The sequence below is a fragment of the Alosa alosa genome, chromosome 11 (assembly GCF_017589495.1).
Source record: "Alosa alosa isolate M-15738 ecotype Scorff River chromosome 11, AALO_Geno_1.1, whole genome shotgun sequence".
Classification (NCBI taxonomy): domain Eukaryota; kingdom Metazoa; phylum Chordata; class Actinopteri; order Clupeiformes; family Clupeidae; genus Alosa; species Alosa alosa.
Genome location: NC_063199.1, coordinates 17561673 through 17588378, shown reverse-complemented (window position 1 = coordinate 17588378; position 26706 = coordinate 17561673). Strand labels below are relative to the sequence as shown.

Sequence of the window (26706 nt, the reverse complement as noted above, 5' to 3'; positions counted from 1 at the left end):
GCACTAGCGTGTTTTTTTGTAGGGCGTTTTTTAAGGCAAAATCAAATTTTCGTTGAAAATGGTGTGGGAGGAAATAATTGCATGTGATATGCAGTCACAGAGGAATGGGGGTGTATGGTTTTCAGCTGTGTGCTAGTCAGGCTTTCAGATGATGGGAAAAGTGTCTTAGGAGAGTTGGATGGGAGTCAGCGTTCTGCTTTTGGAATGTGTTTTATTTGTACATGCAACAGTTCTTTAGTGTCCATCCAGTGCTCCTGATACCACATCCTTATGCTGATTTAGGTTTAACAGAAGAAAATGTACCCCTTCTTTCTCTCTCATTTTCTTTCTTTGTCACTTTTCTCTTCCTCTATGTCACTCTGTCTGATTTCTCTCATTGGTTTGGGGGGCACGGTGAACTCAGTAACACTTCTCCAGGTTGCCTCCCCACCCCGGCCCACTCCTCCCCGGCCCACCCCACCCCTCACTCTCCCTCGTCTCCTCCCTCTCGGTTTGGAGACAGCAGAGGCACAGTTGGGGTCCGAGCCAGCTTAAACTCGGGCTCTGGCTGGAGCTGTGTGTCTCTGGCGGGGGGACAGTAGTATTATCTGAGTGGAGCGGAGCGGGACGAGGCGGGCAGGCAGGCGGGCGGTCGGGTCTGCTCCTGCTCTCGCTCCCGGTCCCGCTTCTCTGGAGCCCCCACAAAAACAGCTTAAGTACAGGCTCCCAGTGTCACTACGGGCTAATGGGAAACAGCTGTGGGGGAGGTTAATTTTAGCGGTAGCTACCATGGCCTTGGGAGGAGACGTTAGTTAACCCTGTCCCGACCAGGGGCCCTGTCTCTGTCTCTGGTGCCGTCTACACAACGCCGTTTTTTGTGAAACCGGTGAGGTTTTGTTAACGGTTACGCCTTGCGTGTATACGACGCCGGCAGTTTAGGAGACTGTAACCGATAGTTTTTGAAACCGGCTTCCGAAGTGGGAATTTTTGAACTTTTGCCGTGTAGACGCCTGTAGGTGCGAAGCCGGCATAGCCCCACCTCTCAACTCAGCCACAGCACTCGACCTGACACGCTGCTTGTGAAAACAAACCAAACCATTTGTTTATCATATTAAAATATTTTTTTCTTTCCCCTGTCATGATTTATGTGCACAATGTAGCCTATCAGTCTTTTGTGACTAAGTTAGCTTAACTAGCTTACTGCATGTAATGTTCTCTCCAGTGATGCTCAGACCTAATGCAATGCGGCTAAGCATTTGAAATTTTACATAGCAGTCACATACCTTGAAAATGAACTTTATTAGTTTAACAGTTGAATTGAAAACCGAATTGTCTGTAGTCTCCTTATTTCATGTGACTGCTTAAAGGGACACCAGGCAACGTTTTCGTGTTAATTAATCATCTTCGTAAGTCTGTATATGGTTAAATGACTCATTACGGGACGAATGAAGGCCCTCTCGCCCGCCCCTACTGCCTGTAGGAAGAATATCCCACTTGCAAGTTGATTGTATCCTACCCGCCAGCGAAGCAGGATCAGTTTACAGCACAGAGGCAGGCTAACAAAAGCGCTAGAGATTGTTTGCAAGCGTGTGTATAATGGCAGAGCGGCGAAGAAGCAGCAAAACCCTTAACAGAAGGCTTAAAGAAAAAGGAAAAGAGCCTCAGACCCGATGAGGGGAGTTTAAGTAGAGAGAAAAACATCAGGCTTGCCTGGTGTCCCTTTAACAAACTGTTTCAACAATGTTTTCTTCTCGTGATTCACGCGAATTAAGCGTGAAGCCTCTCTGCGGCGGGCCATCGACTGGTCTGGCATATGCACTACAGCACATTTAGCGGTTACACCTCTGTGTGTGCCGCGAGTTTTTTTCTTTACTGGTGTCGTTAAAGGTGTGGAAAGAGAAAATTTAGGTGTAGGCGTACCCTCGTGTCTCTCTCTCTCTCTCTCTTAATCTTTCTTCTTCTTCTTCTTCTTCTTCTCTTTCTTCTTCTTCTTCTCTTTCTCCTTCTTCTTTGCTCCTGATCATCTTCCTCTTTTTGTTCTCTCAAAACATTTGAGAGTCCTTCAAACAAAGTGTGTGTGTGTCTGTGTGTTTGTCTTTGTGTGAGGGAGGGAGATCATCAGGTGTGCTAGGATAAGGTTAGTGAAATGAGGAAGCAAGCTTGAAGCAGAAACTGAAACTGAAGTCATTTTCTGTATGCACCTTTAGTGAAGGAATGAATCCGTGGACCGATTCCGTTGTGGCATGATCCTTTTCTACAGAGTAGCCTACATATTACTGTCTTTTATTGTTTAAGACTGAATACCAGTTGAACTGTCTTTGTTCATCTTACATGAGGTCATTAACTATAGGAAACATCTTGGAAGCTGTGTGTGTGACCTATGATCCATGCGATGAGGAGTCCGTCTCTAAACTGTTCACCCAGCGACCCCCTCCCCATCAGCCCAGGCTCCTCCACTGTCTCTGCCTGATTGGAATCAGATTCTCAGGGCTGGAGAGCTCTGATGAGATCTGATTGCTTGTCATAGTGTCTCCTCTCCTCTCCTCTCATCTTCTCTCTTATCTTCTCTTCTCTTTTCTTCTCCTCTCCTCTCCTCATCTCTCTTCTCTTCTCTTCTCTTCTCTTCTCCTCTCCTCATCTCTCTTCTCTTCTCCTCTCCTCTCCTTTCCTCTCCTCATCTCTCTTCTCTTCTCTTTTCCTCTCCTTTCCTCTCCTCATCTCTCTTCTCTTCTCTTCTCCTCTCCTTTCCTCTCCTCATCTCTCTTCTCTTCTCTTTTCCTCTCCTTTCCTCTCCTCCTCTCTCTCTTCTCTTCTCTTTCTTCTCCTCTCCTTTCCTCTCCTCATCTCTCTTCTCTTCTCTTTTCTCCTTTTCCTCCTCATCTCTCTTCTCTTCTCTTTTCCTCTCCTTTCCTCTCCTCTCCTCATCTCTCTTCTCTTCTCTTCTCTTCTCCTCTCCTTTCCTCTCCTCATCTCTCTTCTCTTCTCTTTTCCTCTCCTTTCCTCTCCTCATCTCTCTTCTCTTCTCTTTTCCTCTCCTTTCCTCTCCTCATCTCTCTTCTCTTCTCTTCTCCTCTCCTTTCCTCTCCTCAACTCTCTTCTCTTCTCTTCTCCTCTCCTTTCCTCTACTCTCCTTTCTTCTCCTTTTCCTTCCATCATTCCTCCTCTCCTTTCCTCCCCCTCTTCTCCTCTCCTCTCCCTTCTCTCTCTTTCACCCGTAGCACTCATGTGTGGCTTCTCTTTATGCAAACGCAGAAATTGGCTCGGTCTGCCCGGCCTTGCCAAGAAGGCGAGTTTTTTTTTTTGTATCTGATTTTATTTTGTTTTATCGTCTTCTTCAGTAGGGAAAAGAGTGTGTTGTAAACCAACTGGCGAGGAGCTGGCAATTCAGGCCAGCTCGTTCTTGGCTGAGCCCCTGAGTGGAGTAGTGTGTGTGTGTGTGTGTGTGTGTGTGTGTGTGTGTGTGTGTGTGTGTGTGTGTGTGTGTGTGTGTGTGTGTGTGTGTGTTATACGGCACGGTGAATGCCAGTCCATATGCTCTGCATTACAAGCTGACAGAGAGTCAGAACTGAAGTATCACAGAGTGGGCAGACATGACTTCGTTTGCACCTGGGCTGGGCGCGTCTGGAGTAGAACTACAGAGGGCTGGAATCTGGTAGCATTTGGCAGAATCTGTTGCTGTCTTTCTCTAGTTTGCTTATAAACTATTTATAAACGATTATTAAAAAGGCTTGAAAACTAATAACTCTTTTAGCCTGAAATCGTGAAAATATCTGCATTCATTAATGTGTTGTAAATGCATAAAAAAATTTTAGTGCTTAGAGAATGAATGCCTGCAGCTTGATAACATAGATGAGAACATGTTCTAACAGAGTGTTTAAATATCTTACATAATATTCCACTCAGAGTGTTTGATCACCTCCCAGAGTTGGGAAATGTGGTTTAATTTCCTACTTTTTAATTATGACACTGAATTCCCTTTTTAATGTTCCATGCACCAGTACTCAGAGAAGTCCTATTTAATTGATACTTGTGTTGTGTAGGACGGGATTTGAACGTACCTGTCTGGTCTTAGCAGTACTCTGACAGAGACGAATATTCAGCCCTAGTTTGCATTAGTTTATCTGATCTGTTGAATAAAAAATAGAGGTTCCCTTCACTAAGTTATTATTTCTCTAATTATATTACTGAATCAACACGTTAAATTCTCAATTGTAGGTTCAATATAATAATTTAAAATGAACGGAGAAGGAAAGAATGAATAAAAATGTTCTAATAAATAGTCTATGGGTACATGTATGTCAATGATGTGGAAATGTCTATTGATGTTGAAGTGGCTACATTTCTCAGTGTGTGTGTGTGTGTGTGTGCACATTCATGCTTGTGTGTGTGCATATGTGTGAGTATGCATCCAAATGTTGGATTATAGTTGACTTGTGGCTGGGCTCAAGGAGCTGTTGGATCTTTCTGTGAAGCCACACTTTTCACTCTCGCTTTTCTGTCTGTTTCTCTCCTCTTACCTCTAATGCCCTTTTTTTTTTTTCTTTCTTTCTTTCTTTCTTTCTTTCTTTCTTTCTTTCCATTCCTCCCCCCAGCCTCTTTCTCTTTGAGCAGGCTCCATAAATCGGGTATGTCCGTGAGTAAGAGTGTTCGCTTGAGGGCAGATATGGAGTAAATGACTCCATTATGAAAGGGACTACAGTTGGAGACGTCACCACAGGAATTAGACTTTTAATAGTTTTTGTGTTAAAGCTTTCTCTTAAGAGCAGCCTGTGGGGAAGAGCCAGAGTGTTTGAGGCAGACAGACAGAATGTGTGTGCGTGTGTGTGTGTGTGTGTGTGTGTGTGTGTGTGTGTGTGTGTGTGTGTGTGTGTGTGTGTGTCGCCTGAGTATGCATCATTTTCTGTGTGTGTATGTCTGAGTATGCACACTTTTCTGTGTGTGTGTGTGTGTGTGTGTGTGTGGGTGTGTGGGTGTGCGTCTGAGTATGGATACTTTTCTGTGTGTGTGTGTGTTTCTGTACAGTATATACACCATTCTGTCTGTGTCTATTTTCATTTTGCTTGAAGTTGAAGATTTCTTTCCTGAGAATCCATGTGGACTTGGTCTTGCCTCTGGGTGTGAACTGTATGTGCCTGTGCATGTTTTGTGTGAGTGTGCCTTGTTTGTCGTTTTTTGTGTACTTGTGTCATCATCATGTGTGTTATGTATGCGTGTGCATGCATAGTTGCACGCGTCTGTGTGTGCGTGTTTGTGTGTGTGTGTGTATCCTCATGTGTGTGTAAGTGTGTGTCCATATGTGTGGTGTGTAAACATGTGTCTGTGTGTGTGTGTGTTTGTGTGTGGTATGTAAGCGTGTGTCCGTGTGTGTGTGTGTGTATGTGTATGTGTGTGTTCTCGTGTGTGTAAGTGTGTGTCCATGTGTGTGTGGTGTGTAAGCATGTGTCCGTGTGTGTCTGTGTGTGTGTGTGTATGTCCTTATGTGTGTGTAAGTGTGCGTCCATGTGTGTGGTGTGTAAGCATGTGTCCGTGTTTATGTGTGTGTGTGTGTGTGTGTGTGTGTGTGTGTGTGTGTGTGTGTGTCCATGTGCGTGGTGTGTAAGCATGCTGTGTGTGTGTGGTGTGAGTGCATGTCTGTTCTTTGCTGTGCTGATTTCCATATTCATGAGAGTGGCTGATGCGGTAGGGAGGGGGTGTTTTGGAGGCATGCGGCGCCAGTTTGACACACAGGGAGCTGGGGAGACTACATGGACTGCTGGCTCAGAGCACATGGGAACCAGAGGAAGGCCTCTCCCTGTTTACACTAAAACTAACACACACACACACACACACACACACACACACATACACTCATCAACACAAACAGAAACTCCCCAACACAGTCACATAAATACATACATATATGTTTATACACATTCTCTCTCAAAATGAAAGATGGAAATAAGATTTAAATACAATACAAATGAAAGACTAAAAGAGAGAACGAATGAAGAAAATATTCTAAAAATAGAGAGAGAGAGAGAAAGAGAGTAAGGGTGTGGAGTCAGTGTTACTGAGCCGATCTCATCGGTAGAGTAAGGGTGTGGAGTCAGTGTTACTGAGCCGATCTCATCGGTAACAGTACTGACTTTCTGTCATGTGAACACAGGGACAGGAAACACAAGATGGAGCACAGGCATCACAAACACACACACACACACACACACACACACACATGCTCACACTCAAACACACAGGGAGAGACAAACTCACACAAGCTCGGACAGGTATGCGTAAAGACCCTTATACAGACATTCACACACACACACACACACACACACACACACACACACACACACACACACACACACACACACACACACACACACACACGTACAGTATACATTAAAGGTACACTATGCAGGTTTAGGTATTTTTGGCTCTCTCTAAAGTCGCAATATATTCATATTTTACTCTGCTGTTGTAAATAGCAAATTTTCTTAGACCCCCTGTACACAATGGAAATGCTTTTGTTGATGAGGTGAAGGATTAACAACAGGCAAAATCTCCAAAGAGCTATATAACGTAAGGTAACGTATCATGATTCTTGTGAGATTTGTCGGGCCGCCGTTCTTGAAGTTGCATGGTTGGTTTTCTCGGTAGCGACTCGCTATGTCTATGCTGTATAGCTAGTTTGTTTACCATCAAATTGGCAAACTGGTAAAGGTTATATTAAGGTGAAAATCATGCAACGTGTACCTTTAAGGAAATCATGAAACTGCATGTCCATGCACAAACACACACAAAGACATAGACAAAGACAGACACACACACACACACACACACACACACACACATACACACACATTGAGAGGGCTGTAGCGAGGGAAAGAGAGAGGGACAGAGAGAGAGAGAGAGAGAGAGAGAGGGACAGAAAGAGGGAGATGAAGGAGGGAGCTGCAGTGGGTTGGCTGCTCTCTCGTTTCCGCTGCTCTTAAACGGAAGCCGCTCCACTAGCAGATTACTTGTCAATGACATCATCAAAGAGGGCTACTAATTGATTCCTGCTGGTCCATCACACACTTTGTGCATTCAGACCCCCAGACACATATACACACACACACAGATGAGCACACACACACACACACATAAACATACACACACATACCCCCACCCCCATGTACTCTTCTGATCTCAGTTTAATTGTTAGATGTTAGGGGTGGGGGTAAAATGGACTCTTGTTGTCGCTGGTCATGCCATATCCTTTTCTCAGACACTTCCTACTTCGGTTTTTCTCTCTCCAAATGCATAGTAGAAAAAGAGGAGCTAATGAGAGATAGGAGAGATAGGGAGAGAGAGAGAGAGAGAGAGAAAGAATGGGATGGTTAGAGGAATGGAGGCAGGAAGAGTGATAAATAGAGGGATAGACATAGAAAGAGGGAGATACAGGAGAAGAAAGAAAGAAAGAAAGAAAGAAAGAGTGGTATATGTAGTGGGCGAGAGAGAGAGGGAGAGAGAAGACGAGAGCAGAAAAGAGAGAAGACGAGAGCAGAAAAGAGAGCTGAGGTTTAGTCTTTCTATCAGCGGCCGATCAGGCTGCTGCCTTCTCCCATAGGGTTTCAATTAGAGCACTGCTGCTGTCGCCACACTGGAGCAGCTTCTTTTCCCAACTCTCCTCTCAGCCTTCCAGTCAGCACACACACACACACACACACACATAACCACACGCATAACCACACGCATACACACCTACACACACACACACACACACACACACACATAACTGCACACACACATGACCACACATACACACACCTACACACACACACACACACACAGACACACACACACAAAATGCGCACTTAACCACACTTGCCAAACACACACATTCACACACACACAAAAATGCACACACACACACATGTCTGCAGTGACCCTGCACTGCACTTGCACAATACCCAGGAACAACACATTACAAAGAGAGAGATGGAGAGAGAAAGAGAAGGAGTGAGAGATGGAGAGAGAAGTAAAACAGAGAGAAGGGAGAGAAAGAGTGAGAGAGGAAGGGTGAATCAGAATTAAAAACTCAGTGTGGTTACAGTGTAGCAATCATGCCGTGACAGAGATAAAGTATTTTTTTTATTACTTTATATCCTCAACTTGTTATTAGAAATGGCAGATATGATCTGGAACTGTGACGTGTCAGGTCTTATCAGGAATCTTAGTCTCTAGAAGGCTTGTGTTGCTATGAGATAAATTGCAGATACGGTACGTGTTGTTTGTTGATTGTTTTTTGTTTTTGCGTATTTCTCACTGTGCGTTCTGGGTCGTTTGTCACTTATAAAGAATGCTAAAGAGTGTTCGGCCCTTGCAGTCGGCCACTGCAGGAAACTGCTCAGTGCCAAGTCATCTTAGCTGTTTGGAGTGGCCCGAAACTGCGCCCTCGCTCTGTGATTTATGCCTCATGCTGAACCACAGACTGATAACTAGGCCAAGGAGCTGCTGATGAGATCCAGCCACCTCCCTAACCCCGCAGCAGGGCTGGGACACACCGCCCTAAAGCTCAGAGCCATGCTCTCTCACAGGGAAACCATGGGGCAGCTCACTGCGCCGGGATTAGTGTATGCTTCACCTCACTGTGTGTTCACTGTGTGCTAAGTGTGTTTCACTAATTCACGGAATGGGATAAATGCAGAGACCAAATTTCCGTCATTGGATCAAAAGAGTATATTTACTTATATACTATATATATATATATACTTATATAACCAAACGCTACGCTAACGCTCAAAGCCATGCTCTCTCACAGGGAAGCCTAACGCTACGCTAATGCTCAGAGCCATGCTCCCTACAGGGAAACCTAACGCTAAACTTATACTTAGAGCCATGCTCTCTACAGGGAAACCTAACGCTTCACTTATACTTAGAGCCATGCTCTCTCACAGGGAAACTGAACACTACGCTAACGCTCAGAGCCATGCTCTCACAGGGAAACCTAACGCTCAGAGCCATACTCTCTCACAGGGAAACATCGTAGCCATGCTCTTTTAGAGCTGTACACTGTCCCAGGCTTGCTAGTCTTACAATGGCATACTCTACAGTTAGGCTAATGCTACTCTCAAAGTCATGCTCTCTTTGGTCAGACAAAAGCTACTCTCATTATCTAGATGTGAGTGTTGTCCATTCTTTATTTTGGGAGAACATCCTCATGAGCCAGTGCATTTATAATGGCCACCTTTTTAAATTTCTCTATACATGTTGTGATGTCCTAGTACACAAAAACACTGCGCTCTCCCTCTTCTAATACAATGTGTGCGCTTTCTGATTGCAATACTAGAAAAAAAAATGGTTGCACTCAAAAAACATTAATCTTCCTTTAATATTTTATTTAGTAGCGACATTTCAGCCATTTGGCCTTCATCAGTGTCTCTACATTTTGTAATGAAATGCATTTTTTCCAGACGTAAATGACACATCGTAATTGTGATTTAAATACAGTTCTACTCACTGGGCTTAGGCAGACCAGAGGTCTGTCTCATCTTTACTCTCTACCGTGTCCACCATCCATAAACTGCTACGGTTGGGACAGGGTGGGTCAGTGGAGGAGGTGAAGTTTTCCTCTCATTCTCTCTCCCTCTCTCTCCCCCTTCCCTCTCTTTTTCTCCCTCTCACTCACTTTTTTGTGTGGAAATGCAAACAGAAGCTCTTTTCCATCCAAAGTGATGAGGCTGCAAATTAATGTGTATGTTAGGTTCATGCCCCCCTACTTTCTCTATCTCCCTTTCCCTCTCTCTCCCTCTCCTCCCTCCCTCTCCCCTCCTCCCCTCCCTCTCCCTCTCTTTCTCCCTCCCTCCCTCTCTCTCTCTCCCTCTCTCTCTCCCTCTCCCTCTCTCTCTTTCTCTCCTTGGCCTTGCTAAAGATTTCCTTTCTCCTGTTTGGCCATGCTTTTCCAGCAGTAGCAATGGGACTTTAATTATGCTTCCCAGATCTAGATGCCAGAGTGATTGATGACAAATCTATGCTGCAGTATGGCAAAGATGAATATGCGCAGAATAAAAACATGAAAAAGAGAAAAAGAATGAATAAAGTTAGAGGGGGGGGTAGACTGCATACATTATAGACCCTTTCAACAAGGTAAACAAAAACAATGCTTGAACGTTCTATTTGGGCCCCAATCTACTTCCTCTGCATTAAGATAACATATGGAATGTTAAAACGGAAGTCTTGTGGGGCCAACTATGATGCTGATAATGGAACTCTCTTGAAAGGGTCCATACAGAAAAGAGTGGTGTTGAAGTGTGTCTTTTCTCTGAGGCAGACAGTATTGTAGTCTGAGAGGAGAGAGGGTGTGTGTGTGTGTGTGTGTGTGTGTGTGTGTGTGTGTGTGTGTGCACGTGCGTGATCTCTGGGTGCATTGGAGCACAGGTGTGAAATGCTTCAGGTGGGTGCAGACTGCATTCCTGTTCACAGGTTCCAGAAAATGCTCCCAAGGTCTGTCCACAGTTCGGGAGACAAACACACTTACCTAGAAGCTGTAAAGATCTGTTTGTGATAGTGTGTATGAGAGTGTGTGTGTGTGTGTGTGTATGTGTGTGTGTGTGTGGTAGGTAGACGTGTGGGGTCAGCATTGACTGATATATATACCTCTTCATTTGAGTTCCATGCTTAAGGCTTTTCACTCATAGAGTCTGTCAGACAGCAACTTTTCATAATGAAAGAAATGTGTATCTGTACAAATGTTTTGTACTGTAAAATTAGGGTCAAAAGTCCGTACGCATTGTATATCAGTTTCACAAGCTCGTACTTTCAGTGTTGCGCAGGAAAGCTTAGCGTAGCGTCGCGTATGAGATACACACACGTACAAAGTATTTGTGCAGGTACATATTTTTTCCACACGTGTACAAAATATTTTTACAGATCCGCATCTCCCCCCCACATATGTACAAAACATATTTTATAAATACACATTTCTTTCACACACAAGTACATAATATTTCTACAGGTACATATTTTTTTTCACACATGTACAAAATATTTCTACAGGTACGAAATGTCTTTGCACGTACAGAACTCCTTTTGCACAGCTGCAAAACATTATTACACATGAAGATGTGTAATACACGTGAACATCTTTACACAAGCTCTCAATATTAAAGACCCTATTTTGACTCCATATCTTTTCCCCCTCATTCAAGTGTTATGTAAAACTCCACCACCATCAAGTGTGTGTATGTCTGTGTGTGTGTGAGTGTTTGAGGGACACGCTCCAGTGACTGTCCCTGTCGACAGGAGCTGTGGCTGGAGTTGTGGTCGAGGTCTGCAGCCAGTCTGGCCTACCGCTGGATGCGGTGCTCACCATGACTATACCTTAGGCAGCCATCGACACACACACACACACGCAGGCCGGTGTGTGTTTTTGTTGGGGGCCGCAGCGGTCCCGTCCAGCTGCCACCCACATCATGGGGGCCGACTGTGAAATTTCAACAACAACAGCGATGACCCGCTGACCTGCCTTTATACACACACTCTACAGTCAGTAAAGTGACGTGTTTTCAGGAAACAACACACAGCTTTTTTCCTTTTTAATTCCGACACACATACACACACACACACACACACACACACCATATACCAGCCGGTCAGTTTACAGTCTTACTTGCAGGCTTTTGTATTTGTTAAAGGTATCGATTGATATCAGTACAGAAGCAGTTTTATCTTTCAAATTGTTCTCTTTTTTTGCTGGTTCAGGTTGGATGTTAAAACAGAGAGAGAGAGAGAGAGAGAGAGAAAATAACCTCTCCTCCAGGAAATAAAGCTGCCCTTCATATATTATTTACTCATTCATAACCCTTATCAATCAATTCACTTCACCCTCAGGAGTCATGTTAGTCTTCTCAGGTCAACAGTTTTGCACATGCTTAGCACAAGGACACTCAGACAGGTAACGAAGAGAAAGAGAAATAGAGAGAGGTAGAGAAGAGAGAGAGAGAGAGAGAAATAGAGGTAAAGAATAGAGGGAGAGAGGGAAATAGAGAGGAGGAAAGAGAGAGAAGGAGAGGGCAGTTATTTGACAGCTGTGTTCTGAGCTGAATGACCAGAGGGTGTGGGGTTAAATATGGGGGTGGGGAGGGGGTAATTACAGTGCCAAGGGGTATTTGGGGTAGGTAGAGGGGGAGGTACATGGGGCAGAAAGGGTCCAATACCTCAGCTTCTTTTGTTCCTGTGGCAGGTGGTGAAGGCGGAGTGCTTAGGGGTGTTGTTCCTCTGTGTGTGTATGTATGTGTGTGTGTGTGTGTGTGTGTTAGAGAGAGAGAGGGAGTGTGTGAGTGAACAATAATGTAAACGTTTCTCTCTGATTAGAAGGGGGAAGCGTGCTCTATCTCTGCCTGCTTTGCCTAGGCCTATTCATGTCTGCACCTGGACGCACCTGTTCTGTGTGTGTGTGTGTGTGTGCGTGTGTGTTTGCCATCCTTTCATTACATTTTGTGTGTGAGCCGTTCGTGTGTGTGTGTGGGGGTGTCTAGCATAGGGAACCTAGAAAGTCAGTGTCTCCTAATAACAGGCCTGCTCTAAGTGGGATTGCGTCGACTTTTCCTAGTGGCTTTTGTGCTGAGTCAACTCCAGCAAACGTACCATTACACCACATCACATACACACATGAAGACGCATCAACAAAGCACACACACACACACATACACACACAAACAGACAAGCACATATGACGACAGATCGACAACACAACATTCACCCAAAGATAGGTTAACAACACCTCACAACACACACACACACACACACACACACACACACACACACACACACACACACACATGTGATCAACTCTGGGGGTGACAGGGAAAAACAAAGTGAGAGAGAAAAAGAGAGATAGAGTGAGAGATAGATATAGAGAGAGAGGGATGAACATAGTTGGTTGAAGAGATGTTGCCAGGCAGATAGACGTTTCTCAGACTGTGGAGTGTGGTGATTGTGGAGGACACTGCCTTCTCTGACTGTGTGTGTGTGTGTGTGTGTGTGTGTGTGTGTGTGTGTGTGTGGTGCAAGAGATCAGCTGCCTCTTACTCAGCTAAATATTCACTCTAAATGCATGCCTACACACAAACACACACACACACATACACATGTATATGTACACAGACACACAATTACAGTTATCCAGTATCACTTGCATCATAAGTCATACTAATCATCCTCTCATATGCTTTCTCTCTCTCTCTCACACACACACAAGCACCCGGCCCCCGTAATATGGTGACTCCACTACCCCCCCACACCCCCCGCCCCAAACACGCACACACACACATCCACAACGCACAGAAGACACAAGAAAACATCAACTCAAATACAGTGTGCAGTGTACACACACACATACTTTGAATCACCCTCATTGTCTCACTGCCTCACCCCCACCTCCTGAGTCACGCTTTAGGGCCGAGAGAGTGCTCCCATGATCCCTTCCGCTGGGCACTGTCCATCTGGCCCGCGAGGGCAGGGAAGGGTGGCTCCCAGCAGGAGGTTTATGCCTGGCTGGCCTGGGGGACTGTGTTACTGGGGAGGGAGGCCTGGCTGGGGGGCTGTGTTACTGGGGAGGGAGGCCTGGCCTGGGGGGCTGATTGAGGGTGAGTAAGCATTGCGACTGGGGTAAATGTGCTGACTGGAGCTGGGTGAAAGGGTATGAGTGTGTCTCTCTCTCTGTGTCTGTGTGTGTGTGTGTGTGGGAAGTTTGAAAGGCTGTGCTCGTTAACACCAAAAGGCACACTGTAACTGGGTGAGGGTTCCGACCCTCCTCTACATGTACTGGAGTGGAGTTGAAGGCTGAGGTTGGTGTTGGGGGCGGTCACCAGTAGCAAATAGTGGGAGGCTTTGTCACTTCCTGTGAAAATGACTGAGTCACTACTGGGAGTAGTGGGGACAGGGGGCGGTGGGTGGGGGGTGGCAGCTGTTGTGGGGCCACAGTGCGAACAAGTGAAGGGGGGAAATACCGTCCAACACCGTCACTCACACACACACAGACACAGACACACACATACACACACGCACACACACACACACACACACACACGCCATAGTGGGGTCTGCTTGAGGTTCTTTCCCTGAGTGGAGTGGGTTGTGGCCTCATGTGGTCTCACCCGCCATGGGCAAAGGATTGTGGGGAGTGTGGCATCCCTGTAAGAAAAGTGCAAATGTGTGTGTGTGTGTGTGAGATGGGGGTCTCGTGAGAATGGGGGAGAGCTGAGTCAGAGGGCTGATGCGGTAGATGGGGGTCATTACCACTGTGATGCAGCACTGAAGGGGCTCCACAGTGTTCTCGCCACAAGCTGACTCACACACACACACACACTCACACACACACACACACACACACACACACACACACACACATAAATGAAACAGATCATAGTCGCACAGAAAAGACATGCACACAAAAACACATCAAACCCACAAACTCCACTAACACACACTCAAACATGCACATATCCATACACCCATTAAACAACAACAAACATAGACTCACATGCAAATACACTCTCGTTTATTTTAAATATGTAATCATAGTGCGATCTAACAGAGACATCCAAAAAGTAGAAACACATGGTCACCAACTCCAAAGGTCGAAACTAGAAGAGACGCTCTCACACCACACACAGCTCACTTTGTGGCCCCACGTGAGGAAGTTGGCCATCACCCGACTGCAACATAATTAGTACTTGAGTCAGGTTTTTGGGCTTTCACACACACACACACACACGTACACACGGACCCTCCCACCAAAAACAGAGAGAGTGTTCTCCTCACGAGGTGTGTGTGTGAGACAATGGTCCTCTGTGAGAGATTGTGTGTATTTAAATGGGCATGAGTGTATGCACTTGTATGTGTTACAAGTCTGCTTGCTTGTGAATATGCATGTGTGTGTGAGTGTGTGTGTGTTCTGTGTATGTATGTGTGTGTGTGTGTGTGTGTGTGTGTGTGTGTGTGTGCGCACGCATGTGTGTGTGTGTGTGTTTGTGTGTGGTGTGTGTGTGTGTTCTGTGTATGTGTGTGTGTGTGTGTGTATGTGTGTGTGCATGTCTTCTGTGTATGTATATATGTGTGTGTGTGTGTGTTCTGTGTATGTATATGTGTGTGTGTGTGTGTGTGTGTTCTGTGTATGTATGTGTGTGTGTGTGTGTGTGTGTTCTGTGTATGTATATATGCGTGTGTGTGTGTGTGTGTATGTGTGCATGTGTGCATGTGTTCTGTGTATGTATATATGTGTGTGTGTGTGTGTGTGTGTGTGTGTATGTGTTCTGTGTATGTATATGTGTGTGTGTTTGTGTGTGTGTGTGTGTGTGTGTGTTCCCCACGTGGCCCAGAAAGACGCGGTTCCTCTCTTCAAGTGTTTGTCTTTTCTCTCTGAAGCGCCAGATTTGCTGACGAGACGTTGGCACCCGTTTAAACGAGGAGCTGGATGCCAACAGCACACCAGTTTGAGGGTGCTGGAGAGAGAAAGAGAGAGAGGAGAAGAGGGAAAAGAGAGAGAGAGGGAGGGATGGGGAGGGTGGAAAGAGAAATAGACATAAAGAAAAAGTGAAACACATCAAAGTTTGAAAAATAAGAGAAAGAGGCATAAAAAAGGAATGGAATAAAGGAATAGAGCAGAGTGAGAGATGAAGAGAGAAGGCAAGGGAGAGAGAGAGAGAGCGTGAAAAGAGGGGGAGAGGGAGGAAGAGAGAGAGAGTCTTGGCGCTCTGTGGCGGAGTGCTTCTGTCATCTTCCGGGATGCTTGGTTTCCCTCCATTTTTAAAAAACAACATCCTTCCTCCTCCTCCTCCTCCCATTCTTCTCTCTCCTTCTCCTCTCCCTCTCTCTTCCCTCTCTCCTCTTGTCTCTCTCTGTCATCCTTTTTTCTATTTCTCTGCGATGAGTGATTTATCGTCAGGCTCTGAATTCCGGCATCTGCTGCTATTCACATCAGTGCAGCGCATTGTGCAACCGCTGGGCGGAACCAGCAGACAAAGAGGCCAGAGACATGCAAGCCCATTGGCTCTTTCACTTTTGATTGGCAGATCGGGGCGGAATAAACCCTGAGACCTCCCTGGTTCTGATACTGTACTGTTGGAGAGTTGGAGTCGGAATGTTTGGTTTTCTTTGGTGGGGTTTCATAAGAAATGAATAGCTGCACACTCCGGTGCCTTGAGAAATGGACATGAAATACCAACATTTCCGCCATTCGCCTTCTTCGTGGATGAAAAAAATTCAAAGTGAAAGTTCCTCCATGTGAGAGCCTCCTGTGGAGTAGGGTTTCCATCAGACCACCCTTGTGTTCACCTCCGAGTCCTTTCAGTGTAGTTTCACCTGTAATTATGTGTACTGCAGGACTGCCCTCTCTGCATAGTTTAGGGGTCTGGATTTATGCCCTCACTTCTCAACAGATCGGCAGCAGTCCGGTTTCACATCTCTCACTCCTTTTCTCTTTTCTTTCTCTCCTTCTCTCCCTGTCTCTCTCTCTCTCTCCCTCGCTCCATGGCTCTCTCTCTCTCTCTCTCTCCCTCCCTCTGCCTGTGTCCATTTATTTGTGTATATGTTGGGCAGCTTCTTGTGTGTGTGAGTGTGTGTTGTTGTGTGTGAGTGAGTGAGTGTGTATACAATGGACAGTACTCTTCAGTGGCAGTGTCTTCGAACAGTGTTTTCTGTGTAATTGTGACCCTGAGGGAAAATGGCCTCTCAAGTTCTGTGGAGAGGGTTGAAGGGGGTCATCAATTGTCTGTGTATGAGCATATGTCAGCACATGTCTCTCTGTGAAGTGTGTGTGTGTGTGTGTGTTCATTAATAAATGTGTATGTGTCTACTCATGTGTGTGTGCATCTGTTCATCTGTATGTCCATGTGTGTGTCAGAGTACATAAGGGAGTGTGTCTATGTTTGTGTATGTATGCATATGCTTGTGTGTATGTGTGTGTATGTGTGAGTGTGTGTGCATGCGTGTTTGTAAGAGAGTGACCATACTGTGTGTGTGTGTGTGTGTGTGTGTGTGTGTGTGTGTGTGTGTGTGTGTGTGTGTGTGTGTGCGTGCATGTGTGTCTGTGTGTATGTGCGTATGTGTGTGTGCGTGTGTGCGTGTGTGTGTGTGCTTCTGTCTTGGCTCTCTGTAGAGCGCGAGAGCCACAGGGGTGTGGGGGATGTGGGGGCTAACGTTTCTTTCTGAAGAGGAAGTTTGTGGTTAGACCGTTTCTGCCCTCCCGTCCACATTTTTCCCTCTCCATGTAGCACGGCGGAGTAGAGCAGCAGCCTTTTTCAAAAAAGCCTCTGCAGCGCTCACAGATGTGGAAGTCATTTCACGGAGGAGGACGCAGAGGCCGGGTGGAGAGCGTCGCGCCTCGGCCCAAACCGTGGGATCTCTGTGAGGGCAGACGACTCCGCAGCGTGGGATTGTAGTTTTGGGTGGATGACTTAAAAGTGTGGGATTGCAGTTTGCGTGGGATTTCAGTTTTTCGGACGAACATCATCAGTTGTGTGGAATTGTAGTTTTGGATGGATGTCCAGAAAGTGTAGGATTGTATTTTAGGGCAGATGTCTTAGAAGCATGGGATTGGAGTTAAATGTGGATATCACGAAAGCCTGAGACTGCAGTTTACGGTGTCTGCTTGAAAGCATAGAATTTTAATTTGGGGTTGACATCTTAGTAGACTGCAGGTTTAGGTCTTTGTGCTGATAGAGAGGGGTTGTAATAATGGGTTGATGGATCCATGGATCCAAAGCATGGCACTGGAGTTTTGGCTGGACAGTTTAAACGTGTGGGACTGTCGTTCAGGCTGGACAGTTTGAAAGCGTGGGACTAGTTTAGGGTAGACATAAAAGTGTGGGATGGCTGTTCTGGGTGGACAGCATGGAGAGAGAGCACAGTTTGAGTTCTCCCTAGGCCCAGTGCACCATGGGAAAATCTAGGCCTTCTGGTACAAGAAGCCCCTGTTTGAGACAAGCTAGAAATAGCCCCTGAAAAAAAAAATTGCCAGAACGTGGGACTGCCCATGTATCTGACTGAAAAACAAACTTGCCAGATTCCACATCTTATGCTGTGGCTTAGTGTTTTGATTTTATTTTCTGCTCATTTTTTTTCTCCTAAATGTTTTGTTTACTGAAATACAAATATAGACATAAAGCCCACCCTTTGTCAAAGCTAACGAACATGTGTGTTCTGGCCCATACATAAACACAGGCACAGATGTCCCAGTGCTCACCCATTTGCTCACACACTGATTTATACACACACACACACATACACAGAGAGAGAGAGAGAGAAACTTATGTACACACTCAGTTGAAGAGGAACAAACACTCACACTCACAAACCTATGTGCACACTCCAATAAAGAGGAACGCACGGGCACACACACACACACACACACACACACACACACACAGACACACACAGTCTTTTCTCCGATTGGGGAGGCATGCTCAATGTCGTCTCTTGAATCATGCGAGTGTCACTAATTGGCTGCATTGATTATTTCCACATGGCTGCGGGCAACACGAAACCCCCCCCTCACACGCCACCTTCACACCTTAGGCTCAGCTCCCCAGAGAGGTGCATCGTGAGAAACAGGATGTCACCCCCTGGGTGGCTCGTGTCTGTCCTCCACTTCCTGTTTCATGCTGTGCAACGGGGGGTGTGGGAAGGTTGGGGGAGGGGAGTGAGGGGGAGGGGGCGAGACTCCTCACTTCCTGTTGTGAGACTGAGTGCTTGTTTGCTTTCAAGCAATTTACTCTTTATTAGTCAACGCGAATGCATTACCATTAATGTTCAGCTACAAGAAACAAACACAGCTCCCAGGCACAGCAAGGGAGGTCCAACCTTCTGACACATCTCAAAAAGCCTAATGTGTCCTAAAATATTATTAGAAAGTCAAAGTCATCTAAAACCATTTCTCTTCTTGATGAAGCGGAACCCCATTTCAAGTGGTGTAAATCTCATTGACACTGATGTAGGGATTAAAGCACTCTGTGTTTCTCCTGCTCCCTACTCACACAATGCGGCGGTGTTGTGAGTGTAAGTTAATGGGCCTCTTTGTGGCTGCAGGTTGGCCTCGTCTCTCAACACTGGGCGCATGTGTAGGTCTGAGCGAGACAGCGAGACAGAGAACAAGTCTGGACTCTTCAGACTGGGTGTAGCACTGCTCTCTCTGTCTGTACTTGTGCTTTGTCATGTTTTAGTCCCCTTTGTGCTCTGCATGTGTGTATGTGTGTGTGTGTGTGTGACAGAGGAGGGAAAGATAGAGTGGAGGGGCAGAGATGTATGCATGTTTTGTTTTTGAATGTGTCTGTGTCTGTGTGTGTGTGTGTGCTCTTAAAGGGGATGTGTGATCTGTGAATCAGATCAGAGACTCACGTCAGGTGTGTACACCTGAACCCATGTGATATTTGTGGATCCCCTTGATTGAGAGAGGCGGAGTTCCAGGTTGGGAACAGTTTTGGCTGACCAGGGCGGAATCCAAAGGCCGCCATGACGTTCTGCCGGGGTTGAGTTGAGTGGTGGTGTGTTTGCATGGTCTCCCCATCCCCTCCTCTCTCTCCCTGGTTTCCACCCCTCTCTGCCCCCGCTGGCCTGGGCAAACACACACTGATCCTCTGTGTCTTATCCACCTAAAGCTGCCCCACCCAGCTAACCCACCCAACCGTCCGTCTGCCAGACAGCCAGACAGGCCACTCGCCTCGACCGCCACCCACCACCTACAACCTGCACCTCTCACAATGACAACTATTCTAACACCTCTCTTTTTACTCTCTCTCTTTCTCCTCTCACTTCTTTTTTCTCTTTCTCGTCTCAGTCTCATTGTCGGTCTCTCTCCTTCTCTCTGAATTTGAATATTATCCGTGATTGCTTTCTCTCTTTCAGATCTCTCTCTCTCTTTCTTCTCTCTTCTCTCCCTCATTCCCCGACTCTGTGTCTTTCTGTCTTGCATGCTTGGGGTCTCATTCTGTCTCTTTGTGCGTTCCTGTTCTCTGTCTCTCTGCATGTGTCTCTATCTCCGTATCTCCCTTGTCTTTCGGTCTCTCTCTTTCCCTCCCTTTCTCTCTCTCTGTCTCTCTCTCTCTGACTCTCTCGTTCTCTCTGTCTCTTGTGAAGTTGCTACTGAGGGAAGCCCATAGCCACTCCCTATTTTGGCAGCAGTCCAGTGTAACTCTACCCGGCCTTAAATACCCTCTTACTAAGATACCCCTCTTACCCCCCCAGACACGCATACACACACCCTCATAAACACACACACATACACACCATGTGGAGACACTCTTAGTCTAGCCAGAGCCAGTTCTTCCGATGACACACAGACACCATTCTCTAGCATGAGCTCAGTGTGTGATATCAACACTCCATAAATGCAGACCTCAGACTATGCACTCTCGCGCCGCAGTAGTACACACCTGACACCTCACAACATGACACAGCCCCCTGCCCCCTCCTACACACACACACACACACACACACACTGCTGTCATCGGCCCACTACCCCAAATAATCCGCTGGCGTCTCCCGCACGCTTATACACAGACATTCACCACATAGGGACACACACATACAAAGACACACTCACTCTCTCACTCTAACTCTCTCTCTCTCTCTCTCACACACACACACACACACAAACACAAACACAAACACACACTTAAACACACTGCAATTACCCCAGTTCTGCCCTTTTAAACAGTACTTCTTGTGCCTATTAACTAAAATGAACTGGAAGTGGCCGAACATATGGAACCGTGCCACAAGTGACCGTGTCTGTCCAGTGGAACCGTGCTCTGGAGGCGGGCGGAGGGCTTAAGTGACTCCTGCCGTTGTGTGGAAGTGCCCGGGCTCTTCTCCTGGCCGTGGGTGGTGTGGGCCTTGAGAAGGCTACGAGGCTGAACGGCTCCAGTATGCATATCACCCACCACCACCACACACACACGCGCGCGCGCACACACACACAGAGTTGGGAAAAGTCCGAGGCAGGAGGGCAGGGCTGCTGTTGCTGCCGCTGCTGCTGCTGCTTCTCCTCTATGTCTGCATTGTTGGCCCTTCCCCAATAAAAACTGTGTGTCTTGCCTGATGGACTCGTGAATGTTCTCTCTGGAAGGACCCCAGAAAGACATTTTAAATTTGTTATTAATGGCCAACATGCCTGTATGACTTGGGAGAGCTGGCTGTTTAAGTTGGACGGGGCAGAGAAAAAACAGTCCAAAATGATAAAAATATATGTACGTTAATATTCATATTCACGTATTCAGCATTTATTTTAGACGGCTTGTCTGTTGTGCTTTTCCCCTTCTCCGAATTACCCTCTTTTTTTGTTGGAGTCACTGGAAAGATTATATTGCAAGCATGTGTTTTTGCAATGGGACCCTTTTTTGTCTTTAGTACGTCTATGATGTTTATTTTTGAAAAATTGGGAACGTGCACCGGCGTGTGTCAGACTGAGTTATACTCAGATGGTCGGTTCCATGGTATTGAGTTCAAGGGACGTGTTTTTGAGAGAAAAGAATATGACTATGTTCCGTACTACAGTGCTTTACAGATGTTTATATAGGGCCGCCCTTGCATACCATCCATGTCAGGAAGAGTTCATTGTACTGATTGTATTTTTTCGTTTTGTTTCTTGTGTCCCTTTTTCTGCTCGTGGAATGGAATGGATGGCGTGGTGAGGTTCCGACCCTTAACCATCACACCGGTGTGACGGGAATGTTGAAAATTGAACGTTCTAAAGAATATCTGGGTTCACTGAATTGAATGTGGTATTATAGGATCTTACATTGTTACATTGGAGTTGTGGCGCAACAGGCTACAGCGCCTGTACCACATTCAGGTCAAAGTGCCCACGGGGACCAGGGTTTGAGTCCGACCCAGTCATTTCCCGATCGATCCCACCCCATCTCTCTCTCCCACACACACACACACACACTCCTGATCCCACCCCATCTTTCTCTCCCACTTGCTTCCTGTCAGGCTCTTCACTATCCAGAAAAGCCCCAAGTAGACTCCTAGTCTGTGTCAGTGAGCAGATCAGCAAAGCGTGCGTCTCTCTCTTTGTGTGTGTGTGTGTGTGTCAGTGGGCAGAGGAGCGTCTTTGGCTCAAACTGGGCTGCAGTTCTGGATGGAGGGAAGAGCAGGAGATTTAATGGGAAAGAGGAGGAGAGGAGGAGGAGGGGAGGATTAGGAGGGATAGAGTGAGGAATTCAGAAGGAGAGAGAGGGATGAGGAGAGATGACGAACGGTGGAGTGCTTGATGAGTGTGGACGGATCTGATGATTAGGAAGAGACTAAACAACTGGGAAAGAGAGAGTGTGTGTATGTGTGTCTATGCCTATGTCTGTGTGTGTGTGTGTGTGTGTGTGTGTGTGTGTGTGTGTGTGTGTGTGTGGGCATGGGTAAATGAAGATGCCCATGAAGGCTAATGGTTAAGTCGCTGTGGGGGTAATTTGGAGCCGTGGTGCATTTCTCTGGGCATAGGCACGAGGCGTCTTTCATCATCACACTACTGCCCCAGCTGCACCCCCCTCAGGTGTGAAAACATTTAGAGCAGCACAGACTCACCTCTGCACCAGCAGCCTGCAACTCTATCAGCCCGCCTGACACACACACACCCTGTAGTGCAGTAGTGTATTCACACCTGATTTAGAATGTGTGTGTATGTGGTGAAGGGTGGGAGTGTGTACAGGTATGTGAGAGAGAAGGGGGGATGATTTTTTTGCAGTAAGCTCTGTGTGTGTATGTGTGTGTGTGTGTGTGTACAGTGAGCAGGGCAAAATGCAAAGCTGCCCTCTTTGACCAGCGTGGCCTGTATTTAATCTGCAACATAAATTGCCGTAACACCTCTCTCAGTTCACTGGCGTCCCTGTGTAAACTCACCAACTCACACAGGGGCCGATCCGCCTCAGATCACGTGTCAGATGAGGACCTAGAACTGGTCAAGAACCCAACCAGAACCAGAACCTTCCCTAGAACAGGCCCAGACGGTGTTCCGCTGTGCATCTGGAGCAGAGAACCCCCCTGTAGCTCCTCACCCGCGTGTGCCAAGCAGTTTATTATGGTGACTGGACAATGAGGCCGAGATTAATGGCCAAAGGAAGTGGTGTCGGCTCTCTTTGGTCATGCAGGAAATATGGTGTGCAGCTGGCCTCAGTGATATCCAGTACCGGCCTAAGGATTTGCGATCCGTCCCCGCTGCTCCTTAAGGGCCCTCGCCGTTTGTGTTCTCCACTGGGCGCCACGCTGGGTTCTTTTAAACGAGAGATGATGTTTTTATTACGTCGTTCTTTTGTATGGAGTCTAAGTGGATGGTTGCCTGCATAGAGAAGAAATCTCATACTACGTGTGGTATCTAGTGCGCTTGCATGTGTATTTGTGTACAGTATGTGCTTGTGCATGCACAGTACATATACATGAATGTGTGTGTGTGTGTCTAATGGCTGTGTGTGTAAGTTAATGGTGTGTGTGTGTGTGTGTGTGTGTGTGTGTGTGTGTGTGTGTGTGTGTGTGTAATGGCTGTGTGTATAAGTTAATGTGAGGGTATGTGTGTGTGTGTGTGTTGGCTGTGTGTGTAAGTTAATGAGGGTGTGTGTGTGTGTGTGTGTGTGTGTGTATTGGCTGTGTGTGTAAGTTAATGTCAGCGTGTGTGTGTGTGTGTGTTTATGGTCGGTGCCCCTCTCCGCCTCTCTTCTGTGTCGGGCTCACGGCTACAGAAATAAACAGCAGGCCCAGACTGACAGACTGCACGCTTTTGTCTCAGCCTGAATTCCACCGTCTCAAAGAGGGGATATTTCTGTGGCTCTGGGCCAGCCAGACTGTATATACCCCCCTTACCCTCCTCTTTCTCCCTCTCTCTCTCTCCTCCCTCTCTATCTCTCTTCCTTAGCCACTCACTCACTCACGCACGCACACACGCAGTCTCACTGCTGTCTTTCCCCCTGTGAGACTGTGATCTGCAGTCTCCTCTCAGTCTCCCTGTCTGTCTCTCTCTCTCTCGCTGTCTGTGCTCCAGGCCTCGGTGTCTCACACACACACACACACACACACACACACGCACACACACACAGAGACAGACAGACGGATATAATCATCTTTTGCACGAGCGCCTCGGTCGGCACATGTCCTCTGCCGTGGCGCGTATAAATAAATTCAGACAGGACCTCCTTGTCCATCAGTGGAGCGCTGCGCGCCGGTGTGTGCTTTCTGCCCGCTCCTCCGGCCTCTATAAATAAACGAAAACATCACAGGAAGAGGCAGAGGCAAACATCTCCCAGCATTGGAGGCCACGCCAGGGTGGGTGGGGGTGGTGGGGGCATTTGGATGGGTTGGAGGTGCAACTGGAAGAGGGGGAAAAGTGGAATGTGTACGTACATCTGTATGTGGGACCAGAGAACGATTTCCTTGTTTAGGTCTCACCCCCGTCCTCTCAATAGACCTTTTCTCCCTCCCTCCCTCCCTCTCTCTCTCTCTCTCTCTCTCTCACTGTGTGCGTAGAATGGATTGCATGTGTTTTACAATTCAAATAGCCTATTGTACATTCTCCGCTGACACACAGAAGAGCGCGAAAGAGAGAAAGAGGGTTTCACTTTCTGTCTGTGTGTGTGTGTGTGTGTGTGTGTGTGTGTGTGTGTGTGTGTGTGTGAGAGAGAGAGAGTAGTGCAGAGGCGGAAGAAGCCACAGACAGCGTGATTTTCACCTGCGCGTCACACATTCCTCTCACACCGAACTAACCACCGCAGCGTCTTCGGGAGCAGACTACAGCAGGGGTGTTTGAGTTTACTTCTCACACTGGGACTGAGGGGTGGGCATGAGCTGAAGTTTCGTGTCTTCTTCACACACTTCATGTGGTCACATGGTTCATGCAGGAACGCAGAAACTGCACACGTCTCCCATCTCTGCTGATTCCTGGTTTGCCAGATCAACATTCGAGTTATCACCAGAGAGCTCTATGCATGATATACTCAACCAGTCTCTGATATATCAAGCAGAACTTTGGGATAAAAAAGCAAGCAAACAATTTTGGGGTGAGGATTTCCGGGTGGTCAGATATGTAGGAATGTCAAACAGCAATATGTACTCCACCAATTGTTTATAATTGTTTATTTCTAACATCTGTATGAGCGCAAATTAAACAGTAGCACTGTTTACATGAGTGATCTAATGTGTGTGTGTGTGTGTGTGTGTGTGTGTGTGTGTGCTGTGCAGATGTATCTGAAGGCTTCCATGATCCTGAACGACATGTGTGTGATCTAATGATGTGTGTTTGTGTGTGTGTGTGTGTGTGTTGTGCAGGTGTACCTGAAGGCTCCGATGATCCTGAACGGCGTGTGTGTGATCTGGCGCGGCTGGATCGACCTGACGCGTCTGGATGGGATGGGCTGTTTGGAGTACGATGACGAGCGAGCTCAGGTATGGCGTTGTGCTTTGTCATCTCATTCATTAGGTATCCCCCACCCAGAAACACACACACACACACACACACATCGCAAGGCAACTGGGTTAGACAAACATCACGCATTGCCAGCAGCAATCACCTTTAATTGCCTCTGTAGATCTGGCCCTAAGGCTCTGAGATACTGGCCACAAAGCTGTCAACACCTCAAGCTGCTGTCTCTCTGGTGATTTATCGTCCCCTAAATAAGGCAAATGGCTGATTTGCATTTATGCTTTGAGTCCCTGTTTCTTTTTTTTACTCTATTGTTCTTTTTTTCTCTCCACTGTGTTCTGTTTTCCTCTGTATGTGCATTTGTGTGTGTGTTTGTGTGTGTGTGTGTGTTGTGCGTGTGTCTGCATTATGTGTATGTAAATGATGATGTATGTGCACTCATTTATTTGTTTACATGTGCCTCCATGGCTCTGTGTGTGTGTGTGTGTGTGTGTGTGTGTGTGTGTGTGTGTGTGCGCGCGTGTGTGGCGTGCATGCATGAGTGTGTATGTGTTTGTGTGTGTGTGTTGTGTGTGTGTATGCATTATGTGTATGTAAATGACGATGTATGTGCACTCATTCATTTGTTTACATGTGCCTCCATGGCTCTGTGTGTGTGTGTGTGTGTGTGTGTGCCTGCGTGCGTGCGTGTGTATGTGTGTGTGTGTGTGTGCATGCGTGTGTGTGTATGTAGCATGAGGACGCCTTGGCCCAAGCTGCCTTTGAGGAGGCTCGCAGGAGAACTCGTGACTTTGAGGACAGGGATCGCACACACCGCGAGGATCTAGAGGTGAGAGAGGGACATGAGTGTATACTGTGTGTGTGTGTGTGTGCATATTGGTTCAGAGCTTGAGCAGTGGCACTGACTCTTAACAACAGATTATTGGCCTCTTGTCACTAAGGTTATTCTTCTAGAAACAGATCTTATGTGTTTGTGTGAGAATGTGTATGTGAGTTCTGTGTGTGTGTGTGTGTGTGTGTGTGTGTGTGTGTGTGTGTGTGTGTGTGTCTGTGTGTCTGTGTGTTTGTGAGAGAGAGAGAGATTATTTTAGGACGCCATGTGTCTTGAATGTGTGTTTCCATGAGAGCATGTAGCTGGCTGCAATAAGCTTCCCTCCCTCGGTCACTGCGGGTGGCACAGCACAACTTCATGGCATTTTAAAACAGTCTGACTGAGGGAGGCCTAATGCAAACCACAACTACCTCAATGGGCTTGTGCTTGCATGCACCATGCAGCCAGTGTGTTTAGATATGTGTGTGTGTGTGTGTGTGTGTGTCGTGTGTGTGTGTGTGTGTGTGTGTGAATATATGTGTGTGTATGGCCT

The 26706-nt window shown here is 46.8% G+C and overlaps 1 protein-coding gene across 3 annotated transcripts in view; it reads left to right on the top strand.

The window, feature by feature from the left end:
* cbfb (core-binding factor subunit beta) overlaps positions 1-26706 on the top strand; it is a 37074-nt gene that overhangs the window by 6243 nt on the left and 4125 nt on the right. For 2 of the 3 annotated variants that reach the window (XM_048256854.1, XM_048256855.1), the window contains exons 4-5: positions 25249-25365; positions 26076-26171. In XM_048256854.1, the coding sequence (XP_048112811.1) occupies positions 25249-25365; positions 26076-26171 (213 nt within the window). The remainder of the gene's footprint in view (positions 1-25248; positions 25366-26075; positions 26172-26706) is intronic. The other variant, XM_048256856.1, reaches the window with a different exon arrangement.